The 19,742-nt window shown below is 33.5% G+C and overlaps 2 protein-coding genes and 1 pseudogene across 3 annotated transcripts; all 3 read left to right on the top strand.

Moving 5' to 3' along the window:
• The first annotated feature begins 6,614 nt into the window (after positions 1-6,614).
• Positions 6,615-9,221, top strand: LOC104093692 (protein BPS1, chloroplastic-like). 2 transcript variants are annotated; one of them, XM_009599483.4, is made up of 3 exons: positions 6,615-6,756; positions 6,862-6,938; positions 8,016-9,221. In XM_009599483.4, exon 3 carries the CDS (start codon positions 8,031-8,033, stop codon positions 9,087-9,089), a length of 1,059 nt encoding a protein of 352 aa, XP_009597778.1. In that variant the 5' UTR covers positions 6,615-6,756; positions 6,862-6,938; positions 8,016-8,030; the 3' UTR covers positions 9,090-9,221. The 2 variants fall into 2 exon arrangements, with proteins under 2 accessions (XP_009597778.1, XP_009597780.1); XM_009599485.4 differs by having other exon boundaries at positions 6,639-6,756; positions 6,882-6,938.
• On the top strand, positions 7,615-7,765 carry LOC117276155 (U6atac minor spliceosomal RNA; annotated as a pseudogene).
• A 3,628-nt stretch (positions 9,222-12,849) lies between the features above and the next one.
• On the top strand, positions 12,850-19,636 carry LOC104115513 (mitogen-activated protein kinase homolog MMK2). The gene is made up of 6 exons (XM_070182188.1): positions 12,850-13,298; positions 14,422-14,551; positions 16,057-16,194; positions 18,094-18,426; positions 18,681-18,864; positions 18,987-19,636. The coding sequence occupies exons 1-6, from the start codon at positions 13,135-13,137 to the stop codon at positions 19,157-19,159; spliced, it is 1,122 nt and encodes a 373-aa protein (XP_070038289.1). The 5' UTR covers positions 12,850-13,134; the 3' UTR covers positions 19,160-19,636.
• The last annotated feature ends 106 nt before the right edge of the window (positions 19,637-19,742 follow it).

Below are 19,742 nucleotides of genomic sequence, written 5' to 3'. Positions count from 1 at the left end.
ACTGGCCAGCCACTATATCAGTGATTTTAGAAGCAAGGATAAGGATTCCTTCACTGTACTTTTATAACTGGTGGTCCCTATTTTCCCCTTTGCCAGCTAATTTTGCTTAATCAAAAGTTCATTTGTGAGCCCCTTATTGGCTTCTAGTTATTCTTTTAAATGCTTTGATGTGTGTCTTGGCACTTTCGATATAGGAAATGGGGTCATTTGTTTGTTCTTGCTTTCAGTGCATGAACATGTCAATTCCCACAGCTTTAGAAAATGACATTTTGAAGTGATTTGGAGTGTAGAGAACTAGAAAGCATTTGGCTAACATGCTCACTATATTAGTTGATAATATTAGCTTTTGCTATTTACCAGGTCTATGTGTTTTCTTGACATGTCCAAGCGTTATCCATCTTGCTTTATTCTGACCTTTTCTGTTATAACGACCGAGAAATCTCCGAGGATGCATGGTTCGAAACTCGGTAAATAATGAGTTCGAAACTCTGTAAATAAGGAGTTTGTCTTTTTACCCTTCAAGGAGTCTGAATTCAATGGCTTTGGTTGCTACTAATCTAGTTCCATCTTTCCTCTTTTTTACTGATTCCTTTAAAGGGAAAAAAGATTTAACTAGCGTTCAGACAAAGATTTGGTTGAAACTTAAAATTTAAATTTTTGAAGAATGAGATGGAAAATGATTTTTTAAAGTTGAAATTGTGTTTGGACATGTATTTTATTTGAAAAGAATTTGAAGTTTCGTGAGTAGAAAACTTCAAAAACGTCAAAAACTAATCTAGAGTTATTTTTGGGATTTGAAGATTTTGTTTTCAAAATCTGCCAAAAAGTGGTTAAAATCTATAACAAACAGATATTTGAAAATAAAATTTGAAAAAAAAAACTCCCAAATTCTATGGCCAAACAGGAGCGAATCATATCGATTCTGATTATCACATTTAAACGCATTTATATATTCTTGTGATATGTTATTGTATTCTGGTTATATAAAGATACAAAATTAGCCATTTGATGTGAGAGAATTAACTATAGTGGGACGCAGGGACATTTTTGAATGGAATCTAAATGTCAGATTTGTGCTACTATTACTTTGTTATTCCAAATCAAGATTGTCTTTAATTCTTTCTGGTGTTAATTTATTACTCTTATTTTTTGTCATATGGGGTTGATTGCCTGGTAAAGTAAGAATAGCGTAATGAGTGGAACAGGTCTGCGCTGGGGACGTGACATTTATGAATTTGCAGCAAGATTGCTTATTGTTGTTGGAAGTTAGTGTGCATTCATGTGATTCTTTTATTAACAAGTGGGCATTTGGACATAAGAATTGTAAACTTTCAAAAAAAAATTCAAAGTGAAAATGGTATTTGAAAATTAGAGTTGTGTTTGGATATGAATATAATTTTGGTTGTTTTTGAAGTTTTGTGAGTGATCTGAGTAAAAATTTGTAAAACAACTTTTTGGAATTTTTAAAATTTTCGAAAAATTCCAAAATGCATCTTCAAGTGAAAATTAAAAAATTTATGACCAAACACTGATTTCGAAAAAAAGTAAAAAATTTTCGAAAAAAATAAAAAATTTCTTATGTCCAAACGGGCTCTAAGATGTTCTCATAAATAATTTTGAGGGGCCTTTTGGTCCTCACTCACTCCCAATTTATAACTTTTGTTTTCTAGTTAATTTATTATTATTATTTTTTACTTTGATTATCTTTACTATTTTTTATGCTAATACATTTCCTTTCTCTAGTATTTTCATTTTAGCTCTTTTACTCTTGTATTTTCACACCTGTTTTGAAAACGCTTTTATTGAGCCGATGGTCTATTGAAAATAATCTCTCTACCTCACACAAAGTAGGAGTAAGATTTCTATATATCCCACCCTTCTCAGACCAAGTAGGATCACACTGAGTATGTTGTTGTAACATCTCAGTAACAAAATAGAGCAACCTGGCCCAATATGTAGTTAAAAGAAGAATTAACTCAAATAGCCACTCATTCAACCAGTTAAACTAAAAATAGCAATGGGAGTATAATATATGCATAATTTATGTATTATATGTGTATAATTATGTATAATCAATGTATATTATATATATATATGGCTTAAAAAGTAAACAGTGAATATGACTGGCTATTTGTGTAAAGATCACTAAAGCAAAATGGGATAAAATGGGAGGAAATGGGCCTTTTGATGAAGAAACCTAGCCCAATATGTAGCCCCAGAAAGAGGCCCAACTACATTTTGGGCCGAATAATACTCGACAACCGAGTATATACATTACTAATTACTTGCCAGTTGCCATGTCTAATTTAGCCCACTGGAAAATGCTGGAACTGCAAAGTGTCAAAGGATTGGATATGTTCAAGCACGTAATCGGAATTGGCCCGCCGATTACGACATACTTATGTTTAAGTGAAAAATAAGATAGAATGTATATTAAGTTATTATAGTTAAATAATAAAATTTATGTGCAAACATATGTTATTTATTTACTCGTTAGGTGTAAAATTGTAATATCCGAACTTTGGTAGATGATGGATACTGTAATGGAACGTTGTAATGGGATTATATTTATATTTTAAATGGATATTAGATTAATTTTCAAAATCACTTTCGCTTAATCTGGAAGATTTCATCCTCCCTTTGAATTATAAAGAAAATGAATTAATATGGTTACGCGTACTAATTTGACCATTTGGTCAAAACCTCATTCATTGCTTGCTACTTTAAAATAAAGTGCAAAAGTGTAACACTAATTAATTAGGGCCTTTACGATAGAATTTGTTTTCAAAACTTTGCCAAAAAATCAAACCAAATTTTTTTTTAGATAAGTATTTTGTAGAGAAACTCGTGCGGAAAAGTAAAAGCAATACTACAAATGGGAGAGTATGGGATCTGATGGATCCCAACAAACAGACATGGCTGAAGTCACCAAAATACTAACCGTGAGATTTTTGCCGTGTTCAATCTTCTACACACTTCCTCGCCATATTGCAATAAAATAATTCTCATAAATAATAAAAACATATCTTATAATAAAAAAAGAAGAGCTAGAAATAAAATATCTGTGTGGGCAAAGAGATTGTTCAAAGGTTAATTAGCTACCGCTTAAAAAAAAGTTCCAAGTACAATGGTCTCATTCGGGCTCCATGTACATTAAATAAAGAAACTTTAAATCCAAAAACAATGCTAGTTGCAAATTAAAAAATTATTCAATTATAATCAAGGATAAATTTTTTATTCAAAATAATGTGCAGATATATCTATATCTATATCTATCTATACTATACTAAAAGCACGAAAACCCTATCGAAATGTCGTTTGTCTTTTTTATCCTTCGTAAGTGCATTTTATGTTGGATATATTTGTAATTATAATCATTAATTTCTTTTTTTTTCTTCCCAAAATCAAAAAATGCCGTGTACTTCCTTTTAGGTTTAGAATTCTTTAGAATTTACACTACTTGGGATTCTTGCCTTACGATTTCTTTTCCTTTGGTTTTGTTTCCTTTACTTTTAGGATTCTTTCTTTTTAATTATGGTGTGTCTTTTTCCATTGTTTCTTTTGTATCGGCAATTTTTATTGTTTTTTTTTTTGTGTAGGTTAGGATTCAATTTAATATTAGTTTACCGATCGTAGTTTATGGTAATGTTGTATCTTCACTTTATTTATATTTAGGATTCAATTTAGGTTTCTAGAATTTTAGAACCAAAATAGTTAAAATAAAGAGGAGCTAACCATTTTATAAAAAAAGTCGTTAACCTGCATTCTTTATTATAAATCGTTTATAGTATCAACGTTCGTATAGGTAAACTTGCTTGCGAATTGAGGTAAATTTTCTACCTTGTTCTATATGCTTGAACTTACGTAATAATGATCTTTAATGCATTACTCATAAACAATTGCATATAAAAAGTTTGTCAATTGTGCTTTTATTTACAATGTCTCATATATGATCATTGGTTTAAAATTAACTCATATACGAATGTTGTACAAGTTCTTTAGATCATTGCATTCATCACATAAAATCGGTTAGACATTCTAACTCATATAAATTATATACTTTATTAATTTAAGATTATTTTCACTTTGTGTTTAATAGTTTTAATTACTAATTGTTATGCCAGCTCAAGTTGCTCATATTTTGTAAGAAAAAAATAAGTTTAGTTACTTCTTTTAATTGACTATATACATATCACAATATTATAATTGTGTTCTTAAATAATAGCTCTTGGCAATTGGTGTCCTTGCATATACCCAAAATTTTGATAGTTTTTACTGGTTCATGTAGCTTTATTTGATATTTATGCTACTATTAGAAATTAAGTTTACTGTGCAATAATAAGGTGTGTTCTTGTATATGTGAACAAAAGCATATCAATCCTCAATTTGATACGATATTTCTCAATGTATGGTCTCCAAATAAATTTATAAATATACGAAGTCAAAAATTAAAGCCCTATCTCACCAAGAAATAATTTAAGTTTGTTAATATTAGTGATGATGGATTGTAATTCTCCATAAAAAAAATTGCAACATTAGAGGATCCTAACTAGGTTAGGAGGGGTGACAAGGTAAGAAGTATAAAAATTAATAGTTTAGTAGTACGTGCATTCTGGTTAGATTAACATACGTGAGTGCATTAGCAAATAATTGTTTTTGTTATGTTAAATCCTTATTAGTGGTTTAAGTATTTCTTTTAAATCTTCTTTTAAATATTTTTAATATTGTCTATAAAGAGATATTATATAAGATATAATAATATAACTGTTATTAAATCATAAAATATATTATTTATAATTACAAATGTTATATCACTACCTTAACCAATCAAAGTGTTGACTTTTGCAGGTTTAGAAGATATCCAACATATTTGAATTTACCTATTATATTAATGTAATTACACTCAATTTTTATTTCAATTGCATGTTGAATTTATTTGGACATTAATTACTATTATACATTGTTCGTTCTTGTTATATACAATTTTCTTACTAACATGCGCGTCTTACACGTGTAACGCGCGTACCCTAAAACTAGTTATATTAAAAGCACGAAGGCCCTTATCAAATGTCGTCCGTCTTATTTACTCTTAAAAATAGAGTTCACGCTAGACAAAATAGTAATTCAATTAATTATCTAATACTTAGGAATATTTATTTATTATTTTTATAATACTTAAAAATAATTATTTAATTATTTTTCTAATATTTAGAAATAGTCATTAAATTAATTTCCTAATATTTTGAATTATACAAAGTTTTGCAACTTTGTAATCCTTTTATGTTTAGGCTGTATTAATTAGTTGATATTCTTTTCTATGCTAAATATAAATATTGTTATTCTATTGGGTATTTAAAAATCAAGTATATTAATTTATAAAGTAAATGTGGTTGATAGTCTAAGAAGAGCAACCTTCTGCCAACTATTAATATATTGTACTAATTATAAAGACATTTTTGTATTGTTAATGTTTGTTCTAAATCCTTCTAAAATATACGGACACATACATGTGCAACATATACTAGAGTTGTAAATCTTTGATTATGGACACTGCTCATTAGATAAAATAGTTATTTTTTTAATATTTAAGAATAATAATTTAATTATTTTTCTAAAAATTAAAATTCTATTTTTTTTATTTGAAAAACGTACGAATACCTAATTTTAAAAATTTAAAATCAAGTATGATTTTTCTTTATAAATCCTAATAAACATTGAAAAATTTCTCGAGGTCAGCGGCTTATTATATCTTCTCGGGGTTTTCCATCAACATTGTTTGGTGTAGACCAGTATTGAAAAATTATTAGTTTCTTTTTTTCTTTTCGTGCTTTCTTAAAAAAAAATGTGAAATCTGGCTCCAAATACTATCAATTTAAAGCAAGGTATTGGGCATAAAAAATATTTTTTTGACTATTCTTCTCTCTTTTTATTCTCATATGGCCAAATACTAGCAATTTTAATTCTTTTTCAGTTATTCAAAATTACTTTATCAGCAACTATAGACGTTAAGCAGAAATACAAAATATCAAATAACATAATTGCTTAATAAAAAAATAATATAATTATAACATCAACATGCGTAATATGTCTTAGAATTTAACATCATTACAAAAAGCTAAGAAAACGTATTTATCACAAGATGATGAGAATTTTGGCTTTTGAAAAAGTTAATTAGTGTGGGTTGAAAGCATTATCCTTGGAAATCATATTTTTGCTAATTTTTATTTGTCACAAATATCTTTTAAATATACTATTTATATTATTTTAAATTTTTTATTTTTATTAACATGGGTACACGCGCAATGCGCATATGTTAAGACTAATATTGTTTAAGTGCAAGAGTATCACTTATTCTTAAGTTTTTCTTACCAAATACTGAAATTTTTTGTACTATTTTATATATGATAAAATATGGAAATAAAGATACGTACACTAGTAATATAAAAATTAGATTATTTTGAAAAACAAAATGGATATTACAGTGCATAAGCGCAATTTTTTTAAATTATATTATTATTAGTGACTATATGCACAATCCATTCGCATTAATAATAAAATAAAATAAAAGAAAGAAAAATCAGTGGTAACCACTCATTTATCCACAATTGTGATAATGAAAATCCAACGGCCAAATTTTGCACAAGGACATTATTGTCCCCATAAAACCAAACCCTTATCACCTCCCAAAACAACGCGGACCTTGCGAACTTTCCACGGCGCTTCTGTTTACCGTTTCGTCTCTGTACTCTATATCAGGTACGGCCATTTCCTCTCACTACTTTCATAATAATTTTTCTTTATTCTCTATGTATGTGTGTGTGTATAGAACTTTAGGGTTTGACTCGAAATTTTCTGATACAGCTTTGTGAAAATCGGTGCAGCTTTTAAGGCGTTGACCGTTTTGGATCACCTCCGGATTTGAATAATCCGTCTATTAGGTCAGTGTTTCCGATGTAATTATCGCTTAATTTGGTGGTTAATTTGCTTTGATTTGTTTTTCTCTTGTTTAGATACTGGAGTTTGTTTTAGATCTGTGCCTAAATGAATGAATTTTGAGCTGTTTGAGATCTATGGATGTACCTGAGTTAAAAGCATGAAATTTTGACTTAGATCTACGGATATGTTAGTGCTAAAATCTTGAATTTTCAATATTTTCTTAGATCCATGTATACTTTTGTGCTTAAACGCATGGATTGTGAGTTGGTTTTGGATCTGTGGATATATCTGTGCCACAAGCTTTGATTTTTTTTTTTCGTTTCGTGAGATTCTAATGTCAGTTTGTGCTCTTTCCCCTCAATCAGTGATTAGCAAAATCTTATCTTAATGGTAATAAACAAAAAATATATATTTTCTTTTGAAAAGGTTTATGGATTTGAGTTTCTGTACCTAGATTCTATGAGGTAAACTTTTTTGTGAATAAAAGGAAGAGTTGATCCATTCAAGCAGTTACTCTGTTTGTTTTTGTTTCCTTTTGAACCCTAGTTAAAAGTTCTAAGGTACTTTGGTTAATAGTTTTGGTTTCCTCAACTCTTTAAAAAAGAATTATTGAGAATAGAGAATAACATGGTCTTCTTGCCATGGTTGAGTGGATTTGCTGGGTGAGGCTGCGGCCATATGTTCATAGAAAGGAGAGATGGTTGGCATCTCCCCAACAGGTAGAGAAACAGCCATTGGGGCTTTCCCTGTTACCAGACACATCCTCTAGATATGCTAGGTTTATCTGTGCGGTATGCGGCTTCTCTTTCGTTTAGCAAGAGTTCTTTTTGTAGTTGTGGCATGTACCTCTTGTTGATTCGTTCAAGCTTATCTGTCAAGTAGTATGTACTATTTGCTGCAAAATCATAATTATGTAGTTTGTTTACTGTTTTAATGAGAAGTATGCTAGAATATTTGCTCCATATACAAGGGGAATCTTCTTTAAGTTATGGGGTGTGATTTCCTGGGTAAAAGCTAAAACTTGGTTTACTGAATTTATAATTTTATTGACAGTGTCTTTTTCTCTGCTTTCTGTGCAGTTTATCTATATCCAAATGAGTCTCCCACAGGAACCACACCGCCCTTCTCTCCGATTTGGAAATCCTTTCAAAATGATATTACCCAAGGGCTCGTACTTGTCTCCTAGGCTTCTTGCTCTGTTGAATGCTTTTGAGGGGACATTAGCAGGGAGGCTTAAGAGTCTTAAGCCTGGAGGCAAGGAAGATATCCTTAGCCTATCATGGATGAAACAAGCAATAAGCACACTTTGTGCAATTCATACAGATGTGAAAACTCTTATTACTGATCTTGAGCTTCCTGTATCTGACTGGGATGAGAAGTGGATTGATGTCTACTTGGACAATAGTTTGAAGATGCTGGATATGTGCATTGCCTACAGCTCTGAGATATCCAGGCTTAGCCAAGGCCACCTTTATCTTCAATGCGGCTTGCACAACTTGGATGGCTCCTCAACACAGTTCATGAAGGCTCGTTCTTCGTTGGACGGATGGAAGCATCATATTAATTCAAAGAACCACAGACTGGAGAATTGCTTTGCCATCTTGGACAGCCTCACTGAATCACTGAACCTACCCAAGATCAAGAATTCTGCGAAAGGGAAGGTTCTGATGCACGCAATGTATGGAGTGAGGGTTGTAACTGTTTTCATATGTAGCATCTTTGCTGTTGCATTCTCAGGTTCCGCGAAGAAATTGAAGGATCTTCAGGTTCACGTGACTTGCTTGTGGACTGAAGCTTTTGTTGATCTTCATGATTTTATTAGTGGGGAGATCAGGAGCATATATTCCGGAGGGAAGTTCACAGCATTGAAGGAGCTTGAAGCAGTGGATGTAAGCGTGAAGAAGTTATACCCAGTCATACAGGATGGAATAGACCCTATTGATGCAGAACAGTTGGAAGTTCTAACTTCAGATCTGACTAAAAAGACAGAAAAACTTTCGGAAGGACTAGATCTCCTAACAAAGGAGACAGATAAGTTCTTTCAGATCCTTCTAACCGGACGTGATGCTTTGCTTTGTAATCTTAGAGTTGGTAGTGCAGTCATTAAACCAGTGCTACCAAACAACAATGTACAAAAACAAATGGTGAAGTGAATGTTAGGAAAAAGGGAGTCTTTTGCGTATACACATGGTTGTGGGTGCGTGTGTCGATGTGGAGTTTTGTGCTTTCTGGTTAAATATGATGTACTGCTAAGTAGTGCAATATATAGTTATTGTTGTGATAAAGGTTGTTTGTCGTTGCTATATACTTGTTATGTGGTGTTGGATATATATCTGTACTTTTATACTATGTCTATGATGTATAAAGTTGTCATCCCTGCTAACAGATCAATTTATAACTTTTCTGCTCTATCTTTTGTTTTCTGGAAGCTAAATCTGATTTCTTTTTGTGTGTTTAAGCTTGAAATAATGTTGGGTAAGGTTTAATGCTGTAAGTGGATCCATGTTTTTAGTTTGAAGGGACATTGCGGTATGGAGAAAATTTTCCGACTTTTGATTAAGCAAGTGGGTTGTTGGACAGACGTGTTTCCGACGTTAAAGACAGCTAATTCCAACGTGGTGACCAGAAAACAAAGGAAAAGAAAAGAGGTAAAGTACAATTTCGTGAAGAAAAATTATAGTCAGAGATGGCGCAAAGAGCGGGGGAATTGACTAGCTTCCAACTCCATTTACATCACTATTCTTAGACCAAATACGTAGACGGTTCTTCGACTTCAATTTTTATTTTGGCACTTTAAAATTTATTGAAATAAAGTTTATATATTAAAAATTTACATAATATACACTCCTTACAAAAATATTTAGAAAGAGTGCGAAAAATTCGTAACCCGAAGAGAAATCTGTTTGACTTTTCAAGTGCTAACAACAGTGTATACTAACGAAGGTAGAGATGATAATACTTGAGAGTTGAGATAACTCCTCTCTTTTCTTATAGGAATGTTTTTTGGTAGGTGGCTTGGGTAATTTTACTTATCCCTTTGAATTATGAGATGAGTACCATATTTACTTGACCTGTCGTAATAAAACTCTCACCAACCGCTGGCAATACCAAATGTCATACACTGGCTAGTAGGTCATAGATGTTGTTTCTGATAGACCCTAGACTAGAGAGTAGATGAAATGCGCTTTATAGCAATATCACATATACATAAAGAAGCATAGGCCACAAGTAGTAACAACAACAGTATATTAAAAAATCAAAGCGAAAGATGCCAATCAAACAGCAAGTAAAGATAGCAGTCTATGAGTAAAAGGGATACCATACTAATACTAATGTTATAGGTTTGGGAAAGAAAGAGCAGCGCGCTCGACTACCCACTAGCCTTCTACCCTAATACTCGACCTCCACAACCTCCTATCAAGGGACATGTCCGCGGTAAGCTCCAACTGCGTCATATCCTGCCTAATCACCTCTCTCCGATACTTTTTCGGCATGCCGCTACCCCTCCTCATACCTACTGTTGCTAACCTCTCACACCTCATAACTGGGGCATCAATGTTTCTCCTTTGTCCGAACCATCTCAGCCTCGCCTCCCGCATATTATCCTCCACGGAGGCCACTTTCGCCTTTTCTCAAATAACTCCATTCCTAATCTTATCAAATCGGGTATGCCCGCACAGCCATTTCAACATTCTTATTTCAGCTACTTTTATCTTTTGGACATGAGAGTTCTTGACTGGCCAACACTCTACTCCATACAACATAGTCGGTCTAACCATCACTCTATAGAACTTACCTTTAAGTTTTAGTGGAATATTCTTATCACACAAGACATCGGAAGCGAACTCCATTTCATCCACCCTGACGCGATACGATGTGTGGCATCCTCATCAACCTCCCTATTTTTTTGTATTATTGACCCAAGATACCTAAAACTTACTCTATTGGGGATGACTTGTGTATCAAGCCTCACCTCCATGTCCGCTTCCTGGGTTACGTCGTTGAACTTGCACTCCAAGTATTCCGTTTTGGTCCTGTTCAACTTGAAACCTTTAGACTCTAGGGTCTCCCTCCAAACCTCCGGCCATGAAGATAGATCCCTCTAGTTTATTACTGTATTAATTGGTAGTTTGGTACTACTATATTGGATGGATTAATAAGCGAATATATGCAAGTTTGAGCCATCCCTCTCCGACTTAATTGTACACATACTCAGAGATAAGGTCCTAGAAGTTGTAATTTCTTAATTCATTCACCTTTAATTTACCTACAGTTAGACAAGACAGGAGTATTTTTTTTTCCGGATATAGAATTAGACTTTTAACGTTTTTTGTTAATAGTGTTTTCTCGCCTTTCGAATAATGAAATACTAAAACGAAATTCATCTTAGGAGTGATGTCATTTTTAATGTTAGGTTGCCATCCTCTTACTGCTGATTTTTTTCTTTTAAAAAGAAGGTTCTTAATTCTTATTAATGGGAATATGGTTAGAGCGGAAATGGAATATTAGTTTGGCTCAATAGTTAGGAGTAGCATGAATGGGGTTAAATGGATTGTTCTACTTTCAATTCTATGGGTAGACCAAAAAGCAAAACAAAGGTTTCTTGCACTAGTCGAACAAAATGAGGTTACCAATGGCCAACTTGACTGGATAAAAAACAATTTTTTTTTCCAACTGCTCATAGCTTCCAAGAATAAAATATCAGAGTCTTCAAAGAAAATCTGTAGAACAACCAACCATATGTACGTAATTACTCAAAATATTCCAATTCCAAGCTGCCACGATATAAATATATATACTTGGAGAGGAGTGATCAATTTGATACATTGAAAAGTCAATGTGATAATAGGTTATAAAGGTAGACCATAATTTTCCTACGCTAGCAATTTTCCTTGATAATCTTTTCTAGAACATTCTTACTTTAATTCTTGGAAATTTTTTGAGAGTATATTGAAGTTACAAAGAGCATTATAAACTTTTCATCTAACTCGAGTAATACATTACTAGCTGATTTCAATATAAAAATAATTAACTACTTCATTCGTTCAATTTTAATTGTGTACTATACTAAAAATATATTTCACTTTTATTGGCAAATTAAGAAAAAGATAACATTTTTTCTCCTACTTTATCCTTATCATTAACTACTCATTCCACGAATCATTTCCCAAGACTTTTTGAAATGATATCATTATTATAAGTTAAATTGTAATATAGATACTTTATATTTTTTAAAGGGAGTGCAAAATCAAAAGTTAACAACTAAGGACCCGTTTGGCCATAGATTTTGTCAAAATAAACTTGGGTTTTATTTGGCAAACACATGTTTGGCCATAGATTTTGCCCACATTTTGGCCAAATCCCAAATCCCAAAACCAGCTCAATAGCTGGTTTTGGGCCAAAATATCACTATTATATTTTTTAAAAATTGATCCAAACTTTTGTATTTTATAAAAGAGTCCACCATTTATTATTTTGTAACGATGTTGTTTCGTCTTCTCGGTCATCTGATAGTGTATCATGTAGTTTATTATAAAAATGATAATTTTGTATCAAATTTATTTATGTTCAGGACTATGGTTTGCGATAATATAATGAATGTTATTAATAATGGTAATGTTGGGTATTTGTGATAGTTTATAGAACTTGTGAGTATAAGTTATATTTTATATTTTTTCAAACCAAACTTCACCCAAAATAAATGTCCAAACACATTTTTATCTTCAAACCAAACTTCACCTAAATCAGATTTTTTAGAATAAATTTAAAAATTTATGAACAAACACTAGCTAAAAATGAACGGAGGTAATAGCAAATAAGGTAACCACGTTAGCCATACTTTCACAATAGAGCTGGCATAAGACCATAAGTGCATCTAGTATTGAAATAGTGAAGGCCAATGTTCAAAAGTTCACACACGTCCTTCCCCAAAGTTTTCTCCGGAAAATTTGATAAATTTAGGAAAGATAAAGGAAAGTAAAAGAAAAGGAAAAAAACAAAAGAAAGGGAAAAGAAAAACAAGAAAGAAGGTCACCACTCAAAGAAATGTCAAAAGAGCTCTTCACATCTTCTTCTTGAAAGGCTACCGACACTAACAGGCCCATTAAAAACTGTCTTTGAACTGGGTTTTGCCCAAGATTTCAATTTTTCGAAGAAAAAAAAAAGAATTTTCTAAATTTTTTGTTGGGTTGATTTCCTATGGAAGCAATTTCAGGTGATCAAGGTGTACAAAGTAATTTCAAAGGAGTTCCAACACATGGGGGTCGTTATGCGCAGTATAATGTGTATGGTAATCTCTTTGAAGTTTCCAAAAAGTATGTTCCCCTTAGGCCGGTTGGTCGTGGAGCTTATGGCATCGTTTGGTATGAATAATACTACTATTATCCCCTTTTGAACTTCAAGCTCTTTTCTTTGAATTAATTCTTCTTTTATTTTTGTAATAGTTTATGGGTTAAGTGTATTACCGCCTGGTTTAGGTTATAGTCTATGAGGAGGAACTAAGCTTGCCCTTGAGTGGATATTGACCTATACAAGTTATCTGTCAAAGGTCTTGTTAATTGATATGCGTGCATGTTGGCCCCGGTGACCATTGTGATTAAAAGAAAGATTGTGTGTTTCTGGGTATCTTTTGGTTTCAAATTTCTTTGATTTGGTCTAATGTGGAAGTTTGTGAACTATCAAGAAAAGTGCCTTTGATGAGTTTCCTAGGTTGTGTTTGCTAAGTGCTTAGTTATGTGTTTTCTCTTGAGGTCCATCCTAACTTAATAGCTGTGGCACTGTTGAATCTTATAGGTCTCATATTGACTAGTACTAAGCTAGAATTTTTGGAAGAATACAAAATTTTTAAAGGTGTTAATGCAAGAATTGGCTTGAACCTGAAGTAAAATGAAAAACTGTAATTTGGTCTTGGGACGATGGGCACTTGGCTTGGAAAGTTACTATGTTTGTGTTAAGAAGAGTGGCGGAGCGGAGATATTCTGAACCCTGATGAACTTTTCTTATGTTGGTCATTTCCTGATACAAAGAAGCCACTAGGTGTCTTATAATGAGTCGGGGGGCTTAAAACTTAGAGCTTTTTGCTGCTGAAGATTGGCAAGTATGGTTTCCCCTATGCTGTTTCTTCCTTACCGTCATATACGGAAATGGCTTTCATGTATCTATTTATTACTTTCACTCTCAGTTTCATTATGTCACAACTATATCCAATTGACCCTCTTTAGATCATTCTATAATATTCCCGAGAAAAAGTTATCACACAATCGCTTGATTTTTTTGGGGTCCAACTAGTAGTAGCTTCTCTCCATGAACACTTTACTCTTAAATATCTATCTTGTGTTAGTAAGTGGAGTCTCGGCAAGAGAAAATAGAAGTTTTTGCCTTTTGCTTTTCTTAGGATCTTATATGTTGTCCTTGCCCTCTATTTAACTTCTTTCCTCTGTTTATTTAGTATGTGAAGGAAAAATGTGATTTTTTATTTTCCTTCAGTGCCGCTATGAACTCTGAAACACGTGAGGAAGTAGCTATTAAGAAGATTGGCAATGCATTTGATAATAGAATTGATGCGAAAAGGACACTACGAGAGATAAAGCTTCTTCGTCACATGGATCATGACAATGTGAGTATTGACATTACTTCACAAATTCCACGATTGACCCCACTCCTCAGATTGTTCCATTACTTTGTCGTGTTAGCTTGCGCATTTACTTGCATGAAAACTGACTTATCTGTTATTGTGCTGGTCTTTTTTTGTTCGCTATTCAGTATAGCAACATATAACTTAGTAGTCACTTGTCGTTGCAGTTTATAGGAGACAGCATTGCTTTTCCCCTAGCCATCTATAAGGAGCAACCCTTGTAAATATCTTTTTGTTTTCTTTGCTCCTTGGTTGTTACTAGACATAATGAGCTGTTGTTTCCCCTTCCTTTCTATTACTTCGGGGAGGGTGGGTAGATGGAATGGTTGTGAACTGCATCACAAGTAACTAGAGTAGGCAGAAGACAGGGTTATGAACCAGAGATGGTTGATCTGAGAGAGATTTGAGGCGTCCAGAGCTACTATCTTTACTTTGCTGAAATAATTATGTATACCACTTATTACCAAAAGGTGATGACACCAGTAAGAATTGGTGATGATAGTAGTTGTATTCACCTTTTGGATACCCCTTTTTGTTTGAACTTTTAGATACCTTGCCTGTATAATTTCGAGAAAAGAAAGTGATAGAAGAAGGAACACCATGGAAATCAGATTTTTAAATGGTAGAGTTTTTCTTGATGGTAGAAATTGATTTTTTAGAGGGAAACTTTTCCATGATTTCTGGCAATGTAGGCGATAAAATTGAAGCCTGCTTTCACTGAAAACAAAGTGAAGCATGCTGGATCCTATCTCTACCTCCTCCTGCCTTCAGTTGAAGCCGAGAGGTAAAGGAAGGGAAGATGTCTCAAGGGCCATTAATTTTTATAGATAGTTAGCTGTAAAAAGAATAGGAGAAATGCCTAAGAGTACAGTTTTAGGTAAATAGTTCTTTCAGAATTCCATAGTAATGGTTAACCCTTTGGCAAGAGTTCCTGGTGTAAACTGTCTTTTGATTTTGATGTAAACACTATTACTGATTTCATGCACTCCCTGCAAGCTTAAAGAGAGGGAGGATGAAATTTTGGCTGTACATATTTGCTCCTTGGTACAGTTTAAATGAAATTTCTCACCTTATATGAAAAAAAACCATGACTAAGAGTAAGGTGAGCTGTTGACTCCTATGCATAGACTCTGCTGTTAAGAAATTGGAAGCATGTGCATTTATGGTAACTTTATTTTTTTGATAAGGTAAGGTATGTGCATTTATGGTTAACTAATACCTTACTCTTAAGGTGCTCAAATAGCCTATGCCCTCCTTACATATCTTCTTTCAAGAATAGTTTATTTCATAAACTCTTTTCTTCGTTCACTTCGTGAATTTGTCATATCTTTTATGTTAGATATTTTTCTATCTCCTTCAAGAAAACTTTATTTATGGAGTTATTCGTGTATTGTTGGTCTTCATATTCTTTTCTTGTCTTGGGAATAATGATTCGACGTATCAGTTTTTTCAGAATGATAACATTTTACCTTTTATAATTACCACAGGTGATTGCCACTAAAGATATTATAAGGCCTCCACAAACTGAGAATTTCAATGATGTCTACATTGTTTATGAATTGATGGACACTGATCTTCATCAGATAATTCGTTCCAACCAACAGTTGACTGATGATCACTGTCGGGTAAGCTAGACTTTCTTATGGTTTACTGATGACTCCATTTTATCTCATTTAATTAAAGTTTAAAGCAAAGGGACACCTGGTCAAGTATGATGTTCAAGTAAAGATGAGAAACCATTACTCAACCAATCAACAAGGAATAGGTGACCCATATGCAATTTCCTTTAACATATTGAATCCCCATGTAGCTGGTATAATTGGTTTCTGGATTGTTATGGCATCAAAGATTTGAACATAAAGTGACTTGGTATTTTAAAATTGTTTATTTATGCCCCCCCCCCCCCCCCCCGGGTTTCTAAAATTTTCCCCTGAATTAAACAACTAAGTTCAAAATTCCGGACTAAAGAGTCCAGCTTAAAAATGTGGTTGGATGACAAATGTTATTTTTGAGATTCTGCACTTTGTACTTTTACGTCTGGTAATCCCTCCATATCACTCTCTCTGTCCCAAAATTTTTGCACAATTTTGATCTGCAAAGGTCAAATTAGGCTTTGGTCACAGCTACTTTAGGACAGAAATTCAAACATTTTCGGAAGAAATGACAAAAATAATAAACTGCTTGGAAAAGTCTATCATGTAGAAGTTTTAAAGTCAACATGAATATAATTTTAGGGAGAGTAGTAAACAATCAATTTTTTTTTTTAAACAGTAGTATTTAGAGATTTTGATTACAAGTAAGAATCAACTCACAGAAAGGGTCTACTGGTGGAGTAAAGTTTCATATCCACATTTTAGCATTTTTAATACAATGTTTGGTTACTACTTTTGCTTTCCTCATAAATAATACTTGCATAAGTTAAGGATAGAATGTGAAATAAGAATGCGGGTAATAGTACAACAACAACAACATACCCAGTCTTATCCCACACCGTGGGGTCCGGAGAGGGTAGTGTGTACGCAGACCTTACCCCTACCTTGTGAGGATAGAGAGGCTGTTTCCAATAGACCCTCGGCTCAGGAAAGCATAAGAATGCGGGTAATAGTAAATAAACATTTATTTTTATTTAAAATGTAAACACATTTTAAATTATAACATTGTATACTAACTTGTAACATATCAAGCCAAACATCCAACAACAAGCTATACCTGCATTACTAATCTCTGGATAGCTTGTCTCTAGCTTGATATATACGCTATTATATTAGATCCCCAAGTAATAAGGATAGTCCAACTTAATTGCCAGCTCAAGAAAAGGAAAAGTTAACAAGGATTGTCCAAATATCTATTTCGTGTCAGGGGTTTCAATCTTAAGAAAATCTATGGTATCGTTCTGTTCCAGTATTAGGATGTAAAAGAAGAGAGTTGTTTGCTTGATAATCTGAAGAAGGTGGAAGACAACGTTTTGGAAGTATATGAATAATGTATAACCCTTTCTCTCCATGTTATATTGTTTTTACTTGGCAAGCCTACAAGCAGTAAACTAATAGTATATAGACTCCACTTAGGTAGTGATATTCACTGCATCCACTTGACACTCAATGTGAAACTTGTCCATGCCAAAAACTACACTTGTTCACACATCAGGCTTATAGAACACTGCTTTGTATGATATTACAAAAAAAATCCACTGTAAGGCCAAGTTGTGAAGAAAAGGTTAAACAATTTTATGATTATCCAGAATTGAATGTGCAGAAGTCAGAAGGTTTTTTGCTGTTATTAACCGATAAAAAAAAAGGTTAGAAACTTTTGTTCCCTAAACATGACAGGATGAACAGTCATGAGTCATCTTAGTTATCCGGATAACTGTGGTTGTCCAGATCTGTAATCTGGTCTCAATTTACTACAACAATTGTGCATGCCTATATTGCCTTAAAGAGGTCTATTTGTTTAGGATATATCTACGTTTTCCATATTGCGTACTTCCTGTACATGAGTGGCCTTCTCCTTGTTGCTTTTTGTAGTATTTCCTATACCAAATATTACGAGGACTTAAGTACATTCACTCTGCCAACGTCCTGCATCGTGATCTAAAACCTAGCAATTTGTTTCTCAATGCGAATTGTGACCTTAAAGTTGGAGATTTTGGGCTTGCAAGGACAACATCCGAGACAGATTTCATGACGGAGTATGTCGTAACGCGGTGGTATCGGGCACCGGAGTTGCTCCTAAATTGTTCAGAATATACAGCAGCAATTGATATCTGGTCAGTAGGTTGCATACTGGGTGAGATGATGACAAGACAACCTCTCTTTCCCGGCAAGGACTATGTTCACCAGTTGAAACTTATCACAGAGGTAAATATGCATTATGAGTGCTTGTCTACCTTCAATCTCTATCCTGACAGATTCCATAAGTGTAAACAGCAATGATGAATAATAACTGCTCTCTATAATGCTTTAACATGATCAGTGGCCTATCCAAGTGTATTTTGCTTAGAAATTTCTTCAAATACCTGTTTATTTAGTTGTTAATTTGCACAAAAAGAGGTTCACTTTTGGTAATTTAGTCAGTTCAATCCTGATATGGTCCCTTTACTTGTTTAAAATAGCTCATAGGATCACCTGATGATGCCAGTCTTGGATTTCTCCGGAGTGATAATGCTCGGAGATATGTTAGACAGCTCCCCCAGTATCCAAGACAACAATTTGCTGCTAGATTCCCCAATTCATCTCCTGGAGCTGTTGATTTGCTTGAAAAAATGCTTGTCTTTGATCCAAGCAGGCGTGTTACAGGTAAAGATAATTCATTAGAACTTTCTTTGAGACAATTCTAACTCATAATTCTATATTTAGAAACAAAGTTTTATGCTGAAACTGATTTTGCCATTGCTAATCCTCTTTATGATCTTTTGCAGTTGATCAAGCGCTCTGCCACCCCTACTTGGCGCCTCTTCATGATATCAATGAGGAGCCCATTTGTCCTAAACCTTTCAGTTTTGACTTTGAGCAGCCATCTTTTACTGAAGAAAATATCAAGGAGCTCATCTGGAGGGAATCCGTGAAATTTAATCCAGATCCAACTCACTGAGAGAGACGCTGTTTTACAATTTATGCAGTTAAGAGTTCGGTGACGTAACTTTGTAGAATACTGTATCAAACTTTGTAATGTTCCCCAGTAAAAATATAACAAATGCAGTGGAGGTGAGTTCACAGCTCTGATATTAGCTTATGTTAGATTTGTTCTATTAATCTTTCAAAGTGATCAATGCTGTACAAAGGAGCTAAAACCAAACTTGAATGGCAGTCCGTGATCAGAACATTTCCAAGTACCAATTCCATCTTGACACCAGATTCTTCTCTGAGTGGTAGGACTAGGAAATCCTGAGTGATTACAGCTTGTTATCCTGAAAATTTGACCCTATTGCTTTCAAGTAATTTGACGGTAGATGTATGTATTTTTTAGTTTGGATGCCCTGTGTGATTGTAGATCTGTATGCCTATAAACAAGCACCTAGTTTTCTTGATTGGCTCATTGTTCTTTCTCAGCTAAAGTGAGAATTTGCTATCTTGCATGTGTCGATAACAATTCCTGCCTGGTGCCATGTGCTTATGGTTTGTCTCTCTTAGATGTGTTAATCATGTTGAAGGGTGGAACCATAGTTTTGCTTCTC

Source organism: Nicotiana tomentosiformis, chromosome 1, assembly GCF_000390325.3.
Source record: "Nicotiana tomentosiformis chromosome 1, ASM39032v3, whole genome shotgun sequence".
Classification (NCBI taxonomy): Eukaryota; Viridiplantae; Streptophyta; class Magnoliopsida; order Solanales; family Solanaceae; genus Nicotiana; species Nicotiana tomentosiformis.
This window is presented reverse-complemented; position numbering and strand designations above follow the sequence as displayed.